This window comes from Bos indicus x Bos taurus, chromosome 1 (genome assembly GCF_003369695.1).
Source record: "Bos indicus x Bos taurus breed Angus x Brahman F1 hybrid chromosome 1, Bos_hybrid_MaternalHap_v2.0, whole genome shotgun sequence".
Classification (NCBI taxonomy): Eukaryota; Metazoa; Chordata; class Mammalia; order Artiodactyla; family Bovidae; genus Bos; species Bos indicus x Bos taurus.
Window position 1 is genome coordinate 41,833,187 of NC_040076.1, and position 15,829 is coordinate 41,849,015.

At 34.7% G+C, this 15,829-nt stretch overlaps 1 protein-coding gene across 2 annotated transcripts in view; it reads left to right on the plus strand.

Moving 5' to 3' along the window:
• The window catches only part of ARL6 (ADP ribosylation factor like GTPase 6), a 39,383-nt gene extending 31,500 nt beyond the window's left edge, over positions 1 to 7,883 (plus strand). Inside the window, exons 7-9 of one of the 2 annotated variants that reach the window (XM_027554821.1) lie at positions 87 to 142; positions 272 to 284; positions 5,192 to 7,883. In XM_027554821.1, coding sequence (XP_027410622.1) covers positions 87 to 142; positions 272 to 284; positions 5,192 to 5,225 — 103 coding nt within the window. In that variant the 3' untranslated portion in view covers positions 5,226 to 7,883. The remainder of the gene's footprint in view (positions 1 to 86; positions 143 to 271; positions 285 to 5,191) is intronic. The other variant, XM_027554907.1, reaches the window with a different exon arrangement.
• The last annotated feature ends 7,946 nt before the right edge of the window (positions 7,884 to 15,829 follow it).

A 15,829-nucleotide genomic window follows, 5' to 3' on the forward strand; every position in this document is an offset into this window, starting at 1 on the left:
ATTAATTTGCCATATGGCAAAATTGTAATTATTTATTCTTACAGTTTTTTGATGAAATGTGTATTTTTCTGTTGGTTTTATTTCAGTGCTAGTGATGCCATAAAAGGAGAAGGATTGCAAGAAGGTGTAGACTGGCTTCAAGGTACATCATAAAAAACTGCATCTTCAGCCTTTATTTTCTTTCCGGTCACATTTTCTGTCCTTTTTTACATTTTATTTTTATTATATCACTGCCTTTTTCCCTCTTGTTTCCATCTATTTCTGCTATCAGAAAATACAATACAGTAAGTATCCAATACCTTGCTCCATTTACTTCAATTACATTTTTATAAAGGATTTATTTAAATAAAAACTACTTATATCAATATACATGACAACTCTAGAATATAATTTTAATTTATAGCAATAAGTTTCTGTCAGATCTAGTAATAGAAGCACATTTGAATTTTGGGGTAAATTTTAGACCTGCTGTCAATAAAAATCTTTGTGGCATGTGTCTTTCAGGAGTCATGCTGTACTCCACATATAGCTCCATTTATACATGGCATGTTTCTACAAATTTTAGTACTCATATTTAGTACTTTATATACTGGTATTCTATTAGTGTTTCTATATATCACAGTTCTATATGTTATTCATCAAAATAGCTATCACGGTACAAGCTTACTATACCAGGGATTAAATTAAGATCTATCATTTTCCCTAAGGTTACATTGTCCACAAGACACAGGAAAGGCTTGAAGCACAGTGACCCACACAGAGAAATAAAACGTGAATGTGCATGAAACCAAGTTCTATAAGTCCTTCTTCTTATAGGACCCTGAAGGTCAGGCAAAAAAATTTCCATTTTTGAGCAGGACAGTGGATGAGTTCTTTTAGGAACCTCCCTGCCCTGAATAAGGGTGAATAATGAGATTAACTTGTTAATCCATGAGCTGTGGTCTTGTGGCTATAAATTTAATTTCTTCTACACATTCTTTTTATTCGAGCTATATGTGATTTTTTTTTTCTCTACTGTATGTCATGGTGGATCTTAAGAGTAGCCTACTTACATACATAGAGACATAATATTTCTTTAGTTCAAAGTACTATAAATGTATATCTAATAAATATTTGTGTTATTAGTAAAATGTGTTCTAGTTAACTGCACAGACTGCTGTATTTTGGTTTCCCTCTTTTGTGTTTATATAGTCATCATGCCATTTACCATTACACTGCAAAGAACCTTCTAGTTACGTTTTACAATTAAGTGAAACTTAACTGAGAACCTCTAAAAGTTCTCAGAATCACTAGTGGGATTTTTCTTTGAACACAACAATTTAGTTTTTCAGACTGTGTAAAGAAGTGATCAAAGTGACCATTTTATGGGACTGATTCCACATAAAACAAATAGATTACAAAGGAACATTCTAAAGAAGACACTAGAAACATATTGTCAACCTTTATTTCTTATTTTAAGTACTTATTATTGCTCACAGCAGAGATATAGTGTGAATGGAAACCCATAATAAAAAATACAAAGCACAGTACTTAATTGAAAATAAGTGATGGTCATCTGGATTTTAAATTGTACATCTTTTTATTTTGTCTGTAACAATAAGGCCACTAGGTGTCAGGAGTGATCCAACATCACAACGCCACTTGCCAACTCTAATTTTTGTCATTGACTTTTCTGATCCATTATCTTTGTATCTTAACTCCCAAATCTCTATAAGAAGGATACATTATTGAAAAAAAAAGTTGTGCCCTTGTGTCGCCATATTATTTTATGTAAACTTTACAATTCTCTGCAAGGTAAGTAGTAGTATCCCCATTTTATGTGGGCAGCATGATGTAGAAGTAAAAAACACTTGGACTTCTGAGTCTGTCAGATATATTCCCACTACTTGTTAATTATTAACTAATGTCTTTATATTATACAGATAATTTTCCTCATCTTTAAAATTAAAAAATAAAATATCTAAAATTGCCATACAGATTAAATGAAATGCTCTCTACTAAAGTGCCTAGCTTAAGAAAGCACTCAAAAAATGTTCAGTTTACCTATCCTTTTATGTAACTTCTCTGTTTAACAGAAGAGGAAACTTAGTATGCAGATTTAAAACTATATCAGTTTGGTTTTGAGTAGGAGATCCTTTGTTCATAATTTCTATGTTATAGTAAATAGTTTATATTTTTGATGCTCCTGTCTTTGGATTTGAAAACAGGTGAAAACCCACCTTGCAAAATAAGTAGCAGTAAATTTAGGAGACTAGTCTGTGCCTCTTCTTGCTAACTTACTATCAAGAAGTTTTTCTGTAAATCTTTGAAAGATGTTCTGAACTTAAATCTCTTCATTTTCCTTGCAAAATTCTGCAATTTCCGAACATCATAAACAGGAAGGCCCTGGTTCATTTTGGATCAATTTAACTTTATTATTTTAAATTTAAGGTTGAAAAACTGAGGATAAAGTATTAAATGACACATTTTGTGCCCTGATTCTATTCTCTTTTGGAGGGATTGTCAATTACGGCCCAAAGACAAGAATCCATAAGTAAACTATTAAGTATTTTTTAAAACCACCAGAGAATATATAGAAACTATCACAGAAGTGTAAGTTGTTTTCTAGCTCCGAAACTTAAATATTTATGAGAAAACAAAACATCGTCCCACATGACTCATGAAACTTATTCACTGAGTCACTTTATCTTATGGGAAAAGTTTATAATGCTTCCAGTTTTTATATAAGAATTTTATAAACTAGGAACATTCCATTGAAAAGCCAAGGATTGGACACACACTTAGTTTCATCCCCTCTTCAAATCTCACTAAGAGTGAAGAGACTGAGGACAAAAAGAATAGGAGTGACAAAAATGGTAACCAGATTTTGAAGCCAAATATGTGATGAATGTTGAATAACTTAACAGACTTGAAAGAGTGAAATTCTAAGCTAGCACTGGAAAAAGCTGGAAACCATCCTAATTTACATTGCAGATCTCTTCAAAGGCTCAGGAATTGATGGAAATTAGAAACAAAGACGAGGTGAGACCAAAAGGAAATGCACAGATATACATCCGTGCCCGAGAAGAAGATTGAAGGTTCATTCTTTGCAGAGAGTCGCATAGTATCTCTGGAGTGGAGAGCACTGAGCACAACTGTGTGTTGGAATGCTAAACTGAAAATGAGGAGTAAATGAAAGTTTCATATTGAAGATTATAACCATGTTCTGCTTTCTCCTGATTCTCCTAGAAGACACTGGCAATAGGTAGAAGATAGAAAGCCAGCTTTGAGGAGTCAGACCAGCTAAGAGAAAAGATCTAAAGGTGTTAAACATTAGAAATTCTCAAGGAAATGGCCTAGCTATACACTAGGATGAAGATTACTTTTGACAAGCCTCACACATGTAACGAAATTCCAGTCAACTTTATAGTGTTCACTTATACATATGAGAAGATAGCAAAGTATTGCGAAGTATTTGAAGACAAAACATTACGAATTATGGAGAAAAAGAAAAAGTTTAGAAAAAGACTATTTAGGGAGAATGTTTCAAAACGCTATTCGAGTAGCCTCAAAGAGATAAAAGAATGTATTACTTTCATGAATATGACAAGAATACTAATTGAAAAAAAATATGAATTCTTGGAAAATAATAATAGAATAGTAGAAATGGTTGGATGACATCACCAACTCAATGGACATGAGTTTGAGCAAGTTCTAGGAGATGGTGAAGGACAGAGAAACCTGGCATGCTGCAGTCCATGGGGTCGCAAAACATCAACACGACTGAGCAACTGAACAACAAGTAGAAATGGAAAACTTAATCAAAAGAAGATAAAATAGAGACATTCTCTAAGAAAGTATGAAAACGACAATGGGGGGAGAAAAGATAAAGTAAGGAGTCATTTATGAGGCCCAAAATCCTAGTAAGAATTTCTGAAAGAGAACAGAGAAAATAGTGGAAAGTCATCAAATCATAAAACATTATTTTCCAGAACTGAATGATGAGTTTTTAGTTATAACATCCCTTTAGAGCCCAAGGCGGTGAATGAAAATATTCTCACGCCAAAGTGCATCATTAAAATCGACACTGAAGATGGTGGGAAATTCACCATATTTCCTGAGAAGAAAATAAGAGATATCATTGGCAGATTTCCTTAGGTAAGAAAACAAAGTAGCATCAGACTTCTCACCAGCAACACTTGGAAGCAGTGCTTGGAAAAATCTAAGGAGAAAATAATATTCTCAGGCAGTATCAGTGTATTGTAACTGTAGAGAATTAAGACATCTTCAGCCATGTAAAGTCTCAAGAGTTCACTTTCTATACAGTTTATTAATACTAAAGTAGCCACAGAGGTATACTTGTCAAAAACAAAGGAATGAAGCAAGAAGAAAAAATAAGGTACCATGAAATAAGGGAAATCTGCACAAGAAAGTTGTGAAGGAACCCCTAGGATGATAATAAGAGATCCTAGAGTAATAGTGAAAGATCTCATATGAAAATACGTGGACGAGCATGGAGAACAGCTGGGTCAGATTAAAGAGTCTGCACAAGACTATGATGGAGAGTTCTTCAAGAAGGTGAAGATTGACCAGTTTTATGCCTCATACTAGTAAAGCCTGAAACGGTGTGAGAGTAGTGGATTGAAGTATAATGTTAGTTACATTAAAAAAAAGGCAGGGTTGGGGATGAAAAGCAATTATTCACTGCAGGGAAAGCAAAATATAGTAGAAGAAAGGAAAAAACTGAAGTTTATCCCTTGTCCCAGCTGTGAGTAGCATTGACATAAAACATTACTGTTTTAGGAAAATGGGAGTATTGGGAGCATCTTGAGGGTGGCAGAAGATGGTGTACAAATGTGTGAGAACTGAAGCCCTATGTTACATTGCATTCAAGAAGTAATGAGAAAAGCATATTATTTAGAGATACAGAGGTAATCACCTAAAAAGGAGCTGGAAGTAGTTGCCTGTGAAGGGAGAAAGAAGGGATGAGGCAAGGGACTGAATTTTTAATACAAGCCTCGTAGAACTAGTTGACTAATTGGGTGCATGTACAGTGATAAAAAGAAAAACTATAATACGAATTGTGCTTTTAAAAAAAAGCAGTTGTATGCATGGGTTTCTACCTATTGTTACAGATTTGTCTTTGATTACTTTAGAAAGTAGATTTTGCCCTGTAGAGACTAATAATTTTTTGTTTGGTTTTTGTTATCAGATCAGATCCAGTCTGTGAAGACATGAAAAAATAGTATTTGGAAACTTCAACAGTTTTCAATTGAAGAAATATATATTAAGGCAAACTGAATACTTTACATTTTTTAAAGGTGTCTTTACATGTAAGAATACTTTATAATCTTCTACTTGCATTTATGGACTTTTAATGAGAGGTTTTAAGAAGAATGGACTTCAGGTATGCTAATCTGGCCATTAATTATATCAAAACTAAATCTTCCCTCCAAAGAGTTCCCTCCCTAGATTTATCAACTTCTTGGTAAAGGTCTACATTTGATTGTAATTAGAATGTTTATAAAGTCAGATTTATCTCAGTACCCCATCATGATTAATGATATCTTTAATGCATTTTATTTTTTAATTGTCAAAAAATATAGTTTATGATATGACTTTGTGGTATGATGTGCTTGTGAAAAAGAACTTTAAATATTTATAAGGGTTCCTGGGTAAATTAATATATATTAAAGCTTTACTATATGTCACCATCAACATAACCTAAAATGTAACGTACCAACTAGTGTGCTTTGTATGCCAAAAAGAATAATGCTGTGTTAACATGGCATTTGGTGTTTTACTGTCAAAGATTTGCAAATTATCTGAGACCAAGTTAAACAGAATTCATTTATTCAGTGAATACATATGAAATATCTCTGTATCTATACTAGTTTGGCATTGTCCTAGGCAATGGTGATATAAGGTAAATAAAACATGTTGCTTATCCTCAGAGAACTTAAAAGATAATGAGGGAAAATTTGAGCATCTTTTCTTACATAGTGTCTAATTTATTTCATTGGCTGAATGAAAATATTGCATTTTAAGATTAATTATTACAGTTGATTTTTTTCTTTCTTCCTTTAAATTGCGTCCAGTTTACTGTGGTACTTTGTTAGAATAGACTGTGATTCATCAACTATGATTTTCTTGTGCATGAACTGCTGCAAAAATGTTCTTTAGAATTTTAAACATACTTCTGCCATCTACTGTTTGCAAATTGTGTTGCTTCTCACAACTTAGAGACTACTTGAAATTGTAAACACTAAATAGAAGCATTTGTTTTTAATCAATCACTGGGGAACTGTGGATAAAGCAGTGGTGTAAATCCTGAAAAATATTCCATATAAAGGAAAACTGTAATATACAGTACATAGCATCTTAAATATCCTTAGCTGTGAAAATGAAAGAAACAGAAGGCAAAAGGTAAGTGAGTAATAAAGGTGTATTACAGTGACTACAGTAGTGGCATGTTTCACAGAGATTTGAATATAATAACTTTAAAACTATAGTAAAAATTCTATAATCCAGTTTCTCTTAGTCCAGAAGTCCCAGTAATTTGAAATTTGGCAAATTGAAAATTACCCAGACTATTCCAGTGATCCAGCATTTTAGCTAGTTTGCCAACTTCTCATAAATGGTTTTGATGAGGATACAAGGTGAGTCTTATTAATCTAGAGTTGCTTTAAATATAAAAAAGATGTGAAGATGAAAACACTGCAATTCAACAAAAAAACTGTTATGCTATAACTATTTTAGGAGGATGGAAAAAGTGGTGGTGTAAGAGAATTCAAATCCTTAAGCTACCATAAGGTAACAATAATAATAGCTGTCATTGTATTTTGAGCAAAATATTATTACACATATGGTATTTTGCATCATATAATCCTGACAATAACCTTATGTAGTAGATTCTAGTATTTGTTTTATAGACAAGGAAAGGACCTAAAAATGTTATTTGTTTAAGGTCACAGAGCTAGTAAATGGTGGTTCTGGGATTCAGAACAAAACAATCTGTTTAAAATAGATGATTCAAGAGCTAAGAGTAATACTGATTTTAGAAATATAGAGATATCTGCCATAAAAATAGCTAAAAGGATAGAAAAATCTTCTCTGGGGTGGGAGACTAGGATGGGTGTGGAGGAGGTCATGGACAAGGGACTACTGCTTTATTTATTTATTTTTGCTTTTTGTTTTAAGTCTGTTTAACACTTCAAATTTTAAACTGGGCAGAAATGACTATGATAAGAATAATTCTTAAAACTATGTTAATACTGAGCTAATTAGTATTCCACAAACTACAGTAGTTCATACCTATGCAAATATATAGAAGAGGGTACTGACTGTTTGCTTTGTTTCCATAATCTCCAAATCTAGTTTATAAGCATCCATTCATACTCTATTTTCATTTAAAGATTATGTAGAAGCAAGTTGGGCTTTAGTGGTCACAGCATGCCATATAAGTGTATATACACTGAGGGTATTGCATTTGTATTTAACATATTATGCAATTAAAATGTATTTAGGCTAAAGCAAGGTTTTTTTATGTTTAGACATCATTGTGTTACAAAAATTAATTCATTATGCTCTACATTTCAATGACACCTCATAAAATGTTGAAAAGTTAGCCTATTGTATATTTTGCATTTAAATGTTTATACTGTGGCCCTATTCAGCCTATGCCTTATAAATCACAAAAGAGCCGAGTTGTGTATATTTTTCATTTGTAGGTTGTCTGCTAAAAATTATGAATTATCTTCTGATTATTTATTTTTTTCCTTTGAAATTGTCAGCCCACCATGTTGTAATTTCTATAAATATATGCAGTTACCTTTGAGAAAACTTAAGGCAAATACATCCTGCATGTAACTCTGGTACATTAAAATACTGTGCATTTTAACTGACTTGGTGCATATTTTCTGCTTTCTGATTATTCCTTCTTTGTTGTTGTTTAGTCGCTAAGTGGTGCCTGACCCTTTTCGACCCCATGGACTGCAGCATGCCAGGCTTCCCTGTCCTTCACTGTCTCCTGAAATTTGCTCCAACTCATGTCCTTTGAGTTGGAGATGGCCATCTAACTGTCTCATCCTCTGCTGCCCCCTTCTTTTCTCGCCCTCAGTTTTTCCTAGCATCGGGTTCTTTTCTAATGAGTCAGCTCCTCACATCAGGTGGTCAAAGTATTGGAGCTTCATATCTTCAGCATCAGTCCTTCCAATGAATATTCAGGGTTGATTTCCTTTAGGATTGACTGGTTTGATCTTACTGTCCAAAGGACTCTCAGGTGTCTTCTCCAACACCACAGTTTGAAAGCAGTGATTCTTCAGTGTTTAGCCTTCTTTATGGTCCACCTCTCACATCCATACAGGACTACAGGGAAACCCATAGTTTGACTCTACGGACCGACAAGCAAAGTAGTCTCTGCTTTTTAATATGCTGTCTAGGTTTATTTTCTTCCAAAGAGCAAGTGTCTTTTAATTTCATTCTTTCTCTTAGTTAAAAACTAAACCAAATATTAAATGTTCACTTAAGTGGATGTTCAAATAGATTTGTTCATTTCTATGACTGGCAGGAAATACTTTGAGAAATGATTATTGTGTTTGATTAAATGTTTCAAGTAACTTAGTTATTACATTGTATGGTGAATCTTTCTCATTAAGCATGTTCCTTCTGGGGTTTTCAAGGAATTGTCTCAGGACCATTACTGACTCTTCCATTTGATCATTCGATTTTAATGCCACACATGGCTGCTTCATGGACACATAGTATTAAGCTTTTTTTCTGGTGATTTGGAATAAACCAAAAAGAACAAATTAAATTCTTCTCCAAATTTCAATTCAGCATGTGATGCTAGAAGTCATAGAGGAACAGTAGGTACTTTGAAAATAAAATTTGGTTAGAAATATAGTAGTAATAATAAACATTTTATATGTTTTTTTATATTTTATTGTGTGCCAGGCACTAAGCACTTTACATATACATATTAATTCATATTTAATCCTAGTAACAACTCTGTAAGATAAATGCATTTACTTCTATTATGTAGATCACAGATGAACAAACTACTGTTCTATTTTTGTATGGCCCTTGAGCTAATAATGGTTTTACATATTTTTTAAATGTAAATTTTACACTTAGATTTTTAAGGAGTTTTTTATTTAAGGAGCAACATATTTTTTATTTAAGAAGCAAAATTTTATGTTTTGTGACCCACAAAACATAAAATTATTTACTGTCTGGGGCTTTATGCAAAGCCCCAGACAGTAAATAATTTTATGTTTTTTTTGCCGACCCCTATTGTAGATGACGAAGGTGAGGCAGAGGAAGTTAAGTAGCTTGCCTGTGATTCCACTGCAAATAAACAGAGGACTCCACATTTTGAGTCTAAACTAAATTGTCCCCGTAATTTGTGTTCTTAATCTCTCAGAAAGCTAAAAATCATTCTGAAGTGAAATGAAGCAACTTAAAATTACTTCTTTTTTAAAAGAATGAGTTTTGGCTGTGCTGGGTGCTGCGCTTGGGCTTTCTCTAGTTGTGGTGTGTGGGCTTCTCACTACAACGGCTTCACTTGTTGCAGAGCATGGGCTGTAGACCTTGCTGGCTTCAGTGATTGTGAGGCTTGTGCTTAGTTGCCCCATGTGTTCTCTGCCTTGGTAAGCATATTCTCAACCACTGGACCACCAGGGAAGTCCTACTTCTTTCTTAAATAATTATACTAGAGGTGAACAATTAGATTCAAATGGCTGAAAAGTAATGCCCTTTTAAAATTTTTAAGTTAATTGTTTGTTGTTTATCAGCCAGCAGATTCTTTACCACTGGACCACCAGAGAAGTCCTGAAAGTGATGCTCTTTGAAACCCCTCTGTGGCCCCCCAACCAGTTATATTGATGTCCTGATCCTCTGAAGTCTTTTTTCCTTCCTTTTCTTTAAAAGGGTGGCAAATAGATGGGGCAAATTCTGAAATATCAGGCATGTTAAAGTTGCAAAGTTTAATCACACAGATTATCCCCAAGCGTCTGATTTGGACTTCTAGATTTCTCAAGTTTACCAACATTTTGAGGTAAATGATAACTAGTGGAACCTGGCAAGTCCGTGGGGTCACACAGTTGGACACTACTGAACAACTTTCACTTCATGTATTAAAATATTAATGAGATAGAGTTATGTTTCCAATTAAGGGTAATCATTAATGTTGGAGTTAAAGCCAATTTCACATTTAAGCTCTGTTTTCTTAGGCTCATTGTAGTGTGTGTGCATGTGTATGTATCAGAATGCATATCTTAAGGTCATAGGAAGCTCTCAGTTCACTCACAGCAGTGATCATTAACTTTTTCCCCAAGGCTTTCTTGGGCAGGTTTAATATCTTACAGATACGTTATCCTTTCCGTGTTGTAGGTTTGTGTTTTTTTTTTTTTTTTCTTTGTTGTTTTTTGAGCCTGTTAAATGTGATACATCAGCTCTTGCCATTTCTGGAAACTTTTACTGCATTTTTTTAGTTACTGGATTATAAGTATCTTAAATACTGTCCACTCATTCAGTGAGTTTAATTTTTTTCTAGATTCATAAAATATCACTGATCATCCCTTTTTACATTTTTAAACCCTCATACTGTAAATAATTTTATTCATTTATGCATAGGAGGACAAGATTTTTAGAGAATAAATAAAATAGTTTTCAAGACCCTGTGTCAACATGGTGTCTTGTTAATGTTAAAATCTGTTTTTCTAATTTGAAATACATCTTAGCACAGAATTTTGTTTTATATTAATGCTATGTTTGCTCACTAAAACCCTGTGTTTGTCTCTATAATGGTAAGAGGCAATATTTTTCTACTAATCAGACTTTCAAATATAATAAGCAGAGCTATCAATAGTTATCACAAAATTTGTCTGTGTGGGAAGTGGGTATAAACTTAAGAAATAGACTGCAGTTCTTTCTAAAAAGAAATCAGGACAGTTCTGAAGCATCCCCTCCATAGCAAGCAGGCACTAAGTCTTTTTTGTGAATAGGGTTTGCTCTACAGTAGAATAGGATTCAAGGAACAACTATGTCTAAGAAGTCTGCAAGTGTATTTTTTAAGTTATTTTTATTCACTATTTATTGGCTGTGCTGGGTCTTCAGTGTTGCATGCAGGCTCTCTCTAGCTGCAGCAAGCGGGGGCTGCTCTGTGGTGCGCGGGCTTCGCATTGTTGGCTTCACTTGTGGAGCATGGACTCTAGAGGGCATGGGCTTCAGTAGTTGTGGTGCATGGTCTTAGTTGCCCTGTGACTTGTGGAATCTTCCTGGACCAGGGATTGAACCCATGTCCCCTGCATTGGCAGGCAAATTCTTAGCACTGGACTACAAGGAAGTCTGTATTTCCTATTAATGTAAGAGAATTACTAGCGCCACAAAGAAGACTTTATTTACATGTAAACATTTTATAGTACTCTGCATTTAACTTAATAGATCCATTAGATTTGTTTAAATATCTGTCTTACGTATCCTACCTTCCAGAAGCAAACTGAGGAAGAGTTTCTACATCCTAAGGTCACTTCCTAAGAAAATAAAAAACCAAAATGCTAAGAGTGTCTTTTTCTAAGGAAACCTTGAAATTATGCAGTTAACTCAAGGTTTTTCTCCATCTCTTTTCCTTTAGCTTTGCTTCAAGTTGTTCTTCAGAAAGCATAAGTTAATATTGATATATATGCATTTATTAAGATAATCCTCTAATCAACTGCAATCAGAAAAAAATAGTGTAACTGCAAGTGTAAACTCTCTAAGTATAAAGGAGGAATCCAAATTCATACCTTCTCTTCCTCCTTACAGAATATTGTATGGTGTTGGAGGTGGCAGTGGTGCCCTGGTTAAAACTTAGATCTGGGCTAACTCTCAGGAATTATTAGAAAAGTTGTTTCATTTTCCTCAAAATTATTCTAGAATTTGACTCAGTACTTATTTTAGAAACGTGTGCATGACCTTGATTTCAAAGGCAACAACTGTGTTTGAATATTTGAGTCTTTATTCTGTAATCCTTTTTTGAGGAAGCTGATGCATTTCATCTTCCCTTGTTTACACTTCCTAGTCACTCTTGTTTTGAATATCTACTCACTAAGATCCTTTTCTCTACTGTTTTCTAAAGTGTTTTCTAAGCAAGTGTAGAAGTTTCTAGGGTTCTCTATGAAAAGTCTTAACATATTCTATTTAATTGAACGATATGGCATTGCCATTTTGTTGCCCCAAAGCAGCTGAATGAAAGCTTAGCCTTAACTGAAGGTCACCTGGAAACTTCTAAGTGGCTTAATTCTTTACTAAGTGTCAAAGCAGACACAACCTAGCCTGGCCCAAAGGGACCTATGGTTAAAAATATGGCCACAGTACTTCATAGTTCTTTGCCTCAAACCAAGCCAGTAATCAGAGATGTCTTTTAAGATGTATCACTTCAGACACATTTTATGAGCCATTTCAGATTCTCTCAGACTCACCATCTCATTTTAGCTGCCACTGCTTATAGGCTCTAACCAACTATATGTAGGTGCAGAGGGCCCTATTTTTGTTCCCATGTCCCCACCACTACCATTCTAAAACATATATAGCCCAGTTGGGGAACCATTGACAAGTGGGAGACAGAACTAGTGGATAAATTCTTCCCTTTTTCTATTTTTCCCATTAATCTTGGACTGTCTTGAGACTCACTATATATAGCTTCTGGGATATGTCCTCTGACTCTAACAATTAGTCATATTTAACAGCATCCAGCTCAGTAATATCTCTTTGTATTGCCACTCTCCTAACTGGCTTAATCGTCCTTTCCCATAACTCTACTTCCCTAATAAAATAATGTAAAATCTCTTTACTTCAGCACTGCCTTCTGAGGAACCTAGGCTGTATCCAACGATGTTCTCAAATTTTCACCAGTCACCTATGGTAAAATACATGCTGAAGCTTGAGAAGTATTCCTCTAGGACTTTTTTCTTTTTTTATTTTATACTGGAAGAGAATTGATTAATAATGTTGTATTAGTATCAGGTGTAAAGCAAAGTGATGCAGTTATACAAGTATCTATTCTTTTTCAAATTCTTTCCCCTTTAGGTTATTACAGAATATTGAGCAGAGTTCCCTGTGTAATGATAGGTCCTTGTTGGTTGTCTATTTTAAATATAGCAGTGTATACATGTCAATCCCAAACTCACTAAACCCAAATTTATCCCTCCCCCGCACCCCTCCCCTGTGGTAACCATAAGTGTGTTCTTTAAGTCTGTGAGTCTGTTTCTGTTTTGTATCATTTTTTTTAGATTCTGCATATAACCAATATCATATGATACTCATTTTTCTCTAACTGACTTCACTTAGTATGACAATCTCCAGTTCCATCCATGTTGCTGCAAATGGCATTATTTCATTCTTTTTAATGGCTGAGTAATATCCCAATATATATATATACAGACTGCATCTTTTTTTTCCTGTCTCTCTTTTCAGTCTTTTTTTACTTTCACATTAAACATGGTTCTTGTACATGGTAGAGGAAACGATTTACAAGCCTTCCAATCATTTTTAGTCTAGTGTTCTTTAGGATATATATGAAATATTATGAGTTTCCTTCTCCCCAACCCTCCCTGCTAAAAATCGGTTGCTGCATTCACCCTAATATACCATTTGAAAGGAGATAGGCCTAGTTTTGACATCTTTCCAGCCTTCCCCAAGTTTTATCTCCAGACTTCACCCAAATTTTATCTGTCTTCCTTTATTTTTAACTTGATTACTTCTGTTGCTTTCCTTTTAAGTTGGACTACATCTTTATTCAGTCATCTATCAATGGACATGTAGGTTGTTTTCAAAGTCTTGGCTATTGTAAATAGCACTTCAGTTTAATATTGGGGTGCATATATCCTTTCAAACCATGTTTTTCTCCAGATACTTGCCCAGGAGTGGGATTGCTGAGCCACATGGTAACTCTATTTTTAGTTTTTTAAGAGACCTCCATTCTGTTCTCATAGTGGTTGTACCAATTTACATTCCCACCAACAGGATAAGAGAATTCTCTTTTCTCCATACTTTCTCCAACATTTGTTGTTTGTAGACTTTTTAGTATAGAAATTATTTCTGCCCTCATGAAGTTTTTAAATTTATTTTTATTGGAGTATAATTGCTTTACAATGATGTGTTAGTTGCTACTGTACAGCAAAGTGAATTAGGTATATGTATACCTATATCCCCTCTTTTTTGGATTCTTCCCATTTAGGTTACTACAGAGCATTGAGTAGAATTCCCTGTGCTATACAGTAGGTTCTCATTAGTTATCTGTTTTATACATAGTAGTGTATATATGTTATCCCATTCTCCCAATTCATCCCACCCACCCCCACACCCCTAGTATCCATGCATACATTCTCTACACCTATGTTTCTATTTCTGCTTTGCAGGGAAGTTCATTGGTATCATTTTTCAGGATTCCACATATAAGCAATATTATATGATGTTTATTCTCTTTCTTGTTCACTGCATTCTGTATGACAGTCTCTAGGTCCATCCACATCTCTGTAAATAAGTGCAAGGAATTTATTTGCACCCTGCATGGCATATATTGTGTCCACATTTCTTGAATGGATGGATATGTAAGCCAATGTGCTGTGTTCAGTCACTCAGTTGTATCCGACTCTTTGCAACCACATGAACTGTAGCCCACCAGACTTCTCTGTCCATGGAATTTTCCAGGCAAGAATACTAGAATGGGTTGCCATGCCCTCCTCTAGGGGATCTTCCTGACCCGAGGATCACACCTGCATCTCCTGCATTGGCAGATGAATTCTTTACCTCTGTGCCACCTGGGAAGCCCCACGTAAGCCAACATTATACGTAATTTTTGTCTTGGTCCACAGATTTTGGGAGCATATTAAATTCTGAATGTTAATGAAGGTTAATTTTGATTATGTTAATCTAAATATTAAATTATTCAGTGATTAACTCTTTTTATACGTTTATTCAGGCTTCCCTGGTGGTATGTGAGCACACATACATAAGTTCATTCAACTTCTATTCCTAAAGATATTCTTAAGCTTCTAACCATGAGCTCCTGGGCCAGCAGTAAGTGATCGTTTAGGTTCCTAATAGTCCAGCCTTCCTACAGTTAACTAAAAATTCTGGCCAACAACAAAAATTCCAACTACCTGAAAGTTATAGAGAATGAACAGAAGCAGGCATGTTTCAGAGGCGAATTGAAACTTAGAAGAAGGCACTGGTATGGGGTGAGTTTCACTTTTTGAGCCTTTTAGCCTGAGGACAGGCCACAGTCACAGTGTGGGGTGGCTAAACAGACAAAACTGGCCATGTTTTTGGCCTGAGGAAGAGCGTACAAACCATGAGACAACTGAAGCCACTGCAAAGTGAAGGGAGGAGCATTCAGTAAAGGAGCGATCCAGACAATGGGGGTCTAAAATTCTGAGCATAAACTTTCCTAAGTCTCCAGCTAAGCCTCAATGCATGAACAAATGGCAAATTCAAAGCAGCTTTCAGTTCAGTTCAATTCAGTCGCTCAGTCCTGTCCGACTCTGCGACCCCATGGACTGCAGCACGCCAGGCTTCCCTGTCCATCACCAACTCCCGGAGTTTTCAACTAAGGGTAAAATAGTCAACTGAGATTTGATTGGTGTCCTCAGTGAGCAAACTCAAGTTTGAAGTTTAACCAATTAAATGTTTCTACAAAATGAAAATTGCAACACTTTTTGGAATTATTTAATAGAATCCACAGTCTCCACAACATATAACATTCAAAATAGTTGAGACAATCTAAAATTATTTGTTTTTTTTAATTAATTTTTATTGAAGTAGTTGAAATGCAATGTTGTATTAATGACTGAAAGTGAAAGTTAGCTAC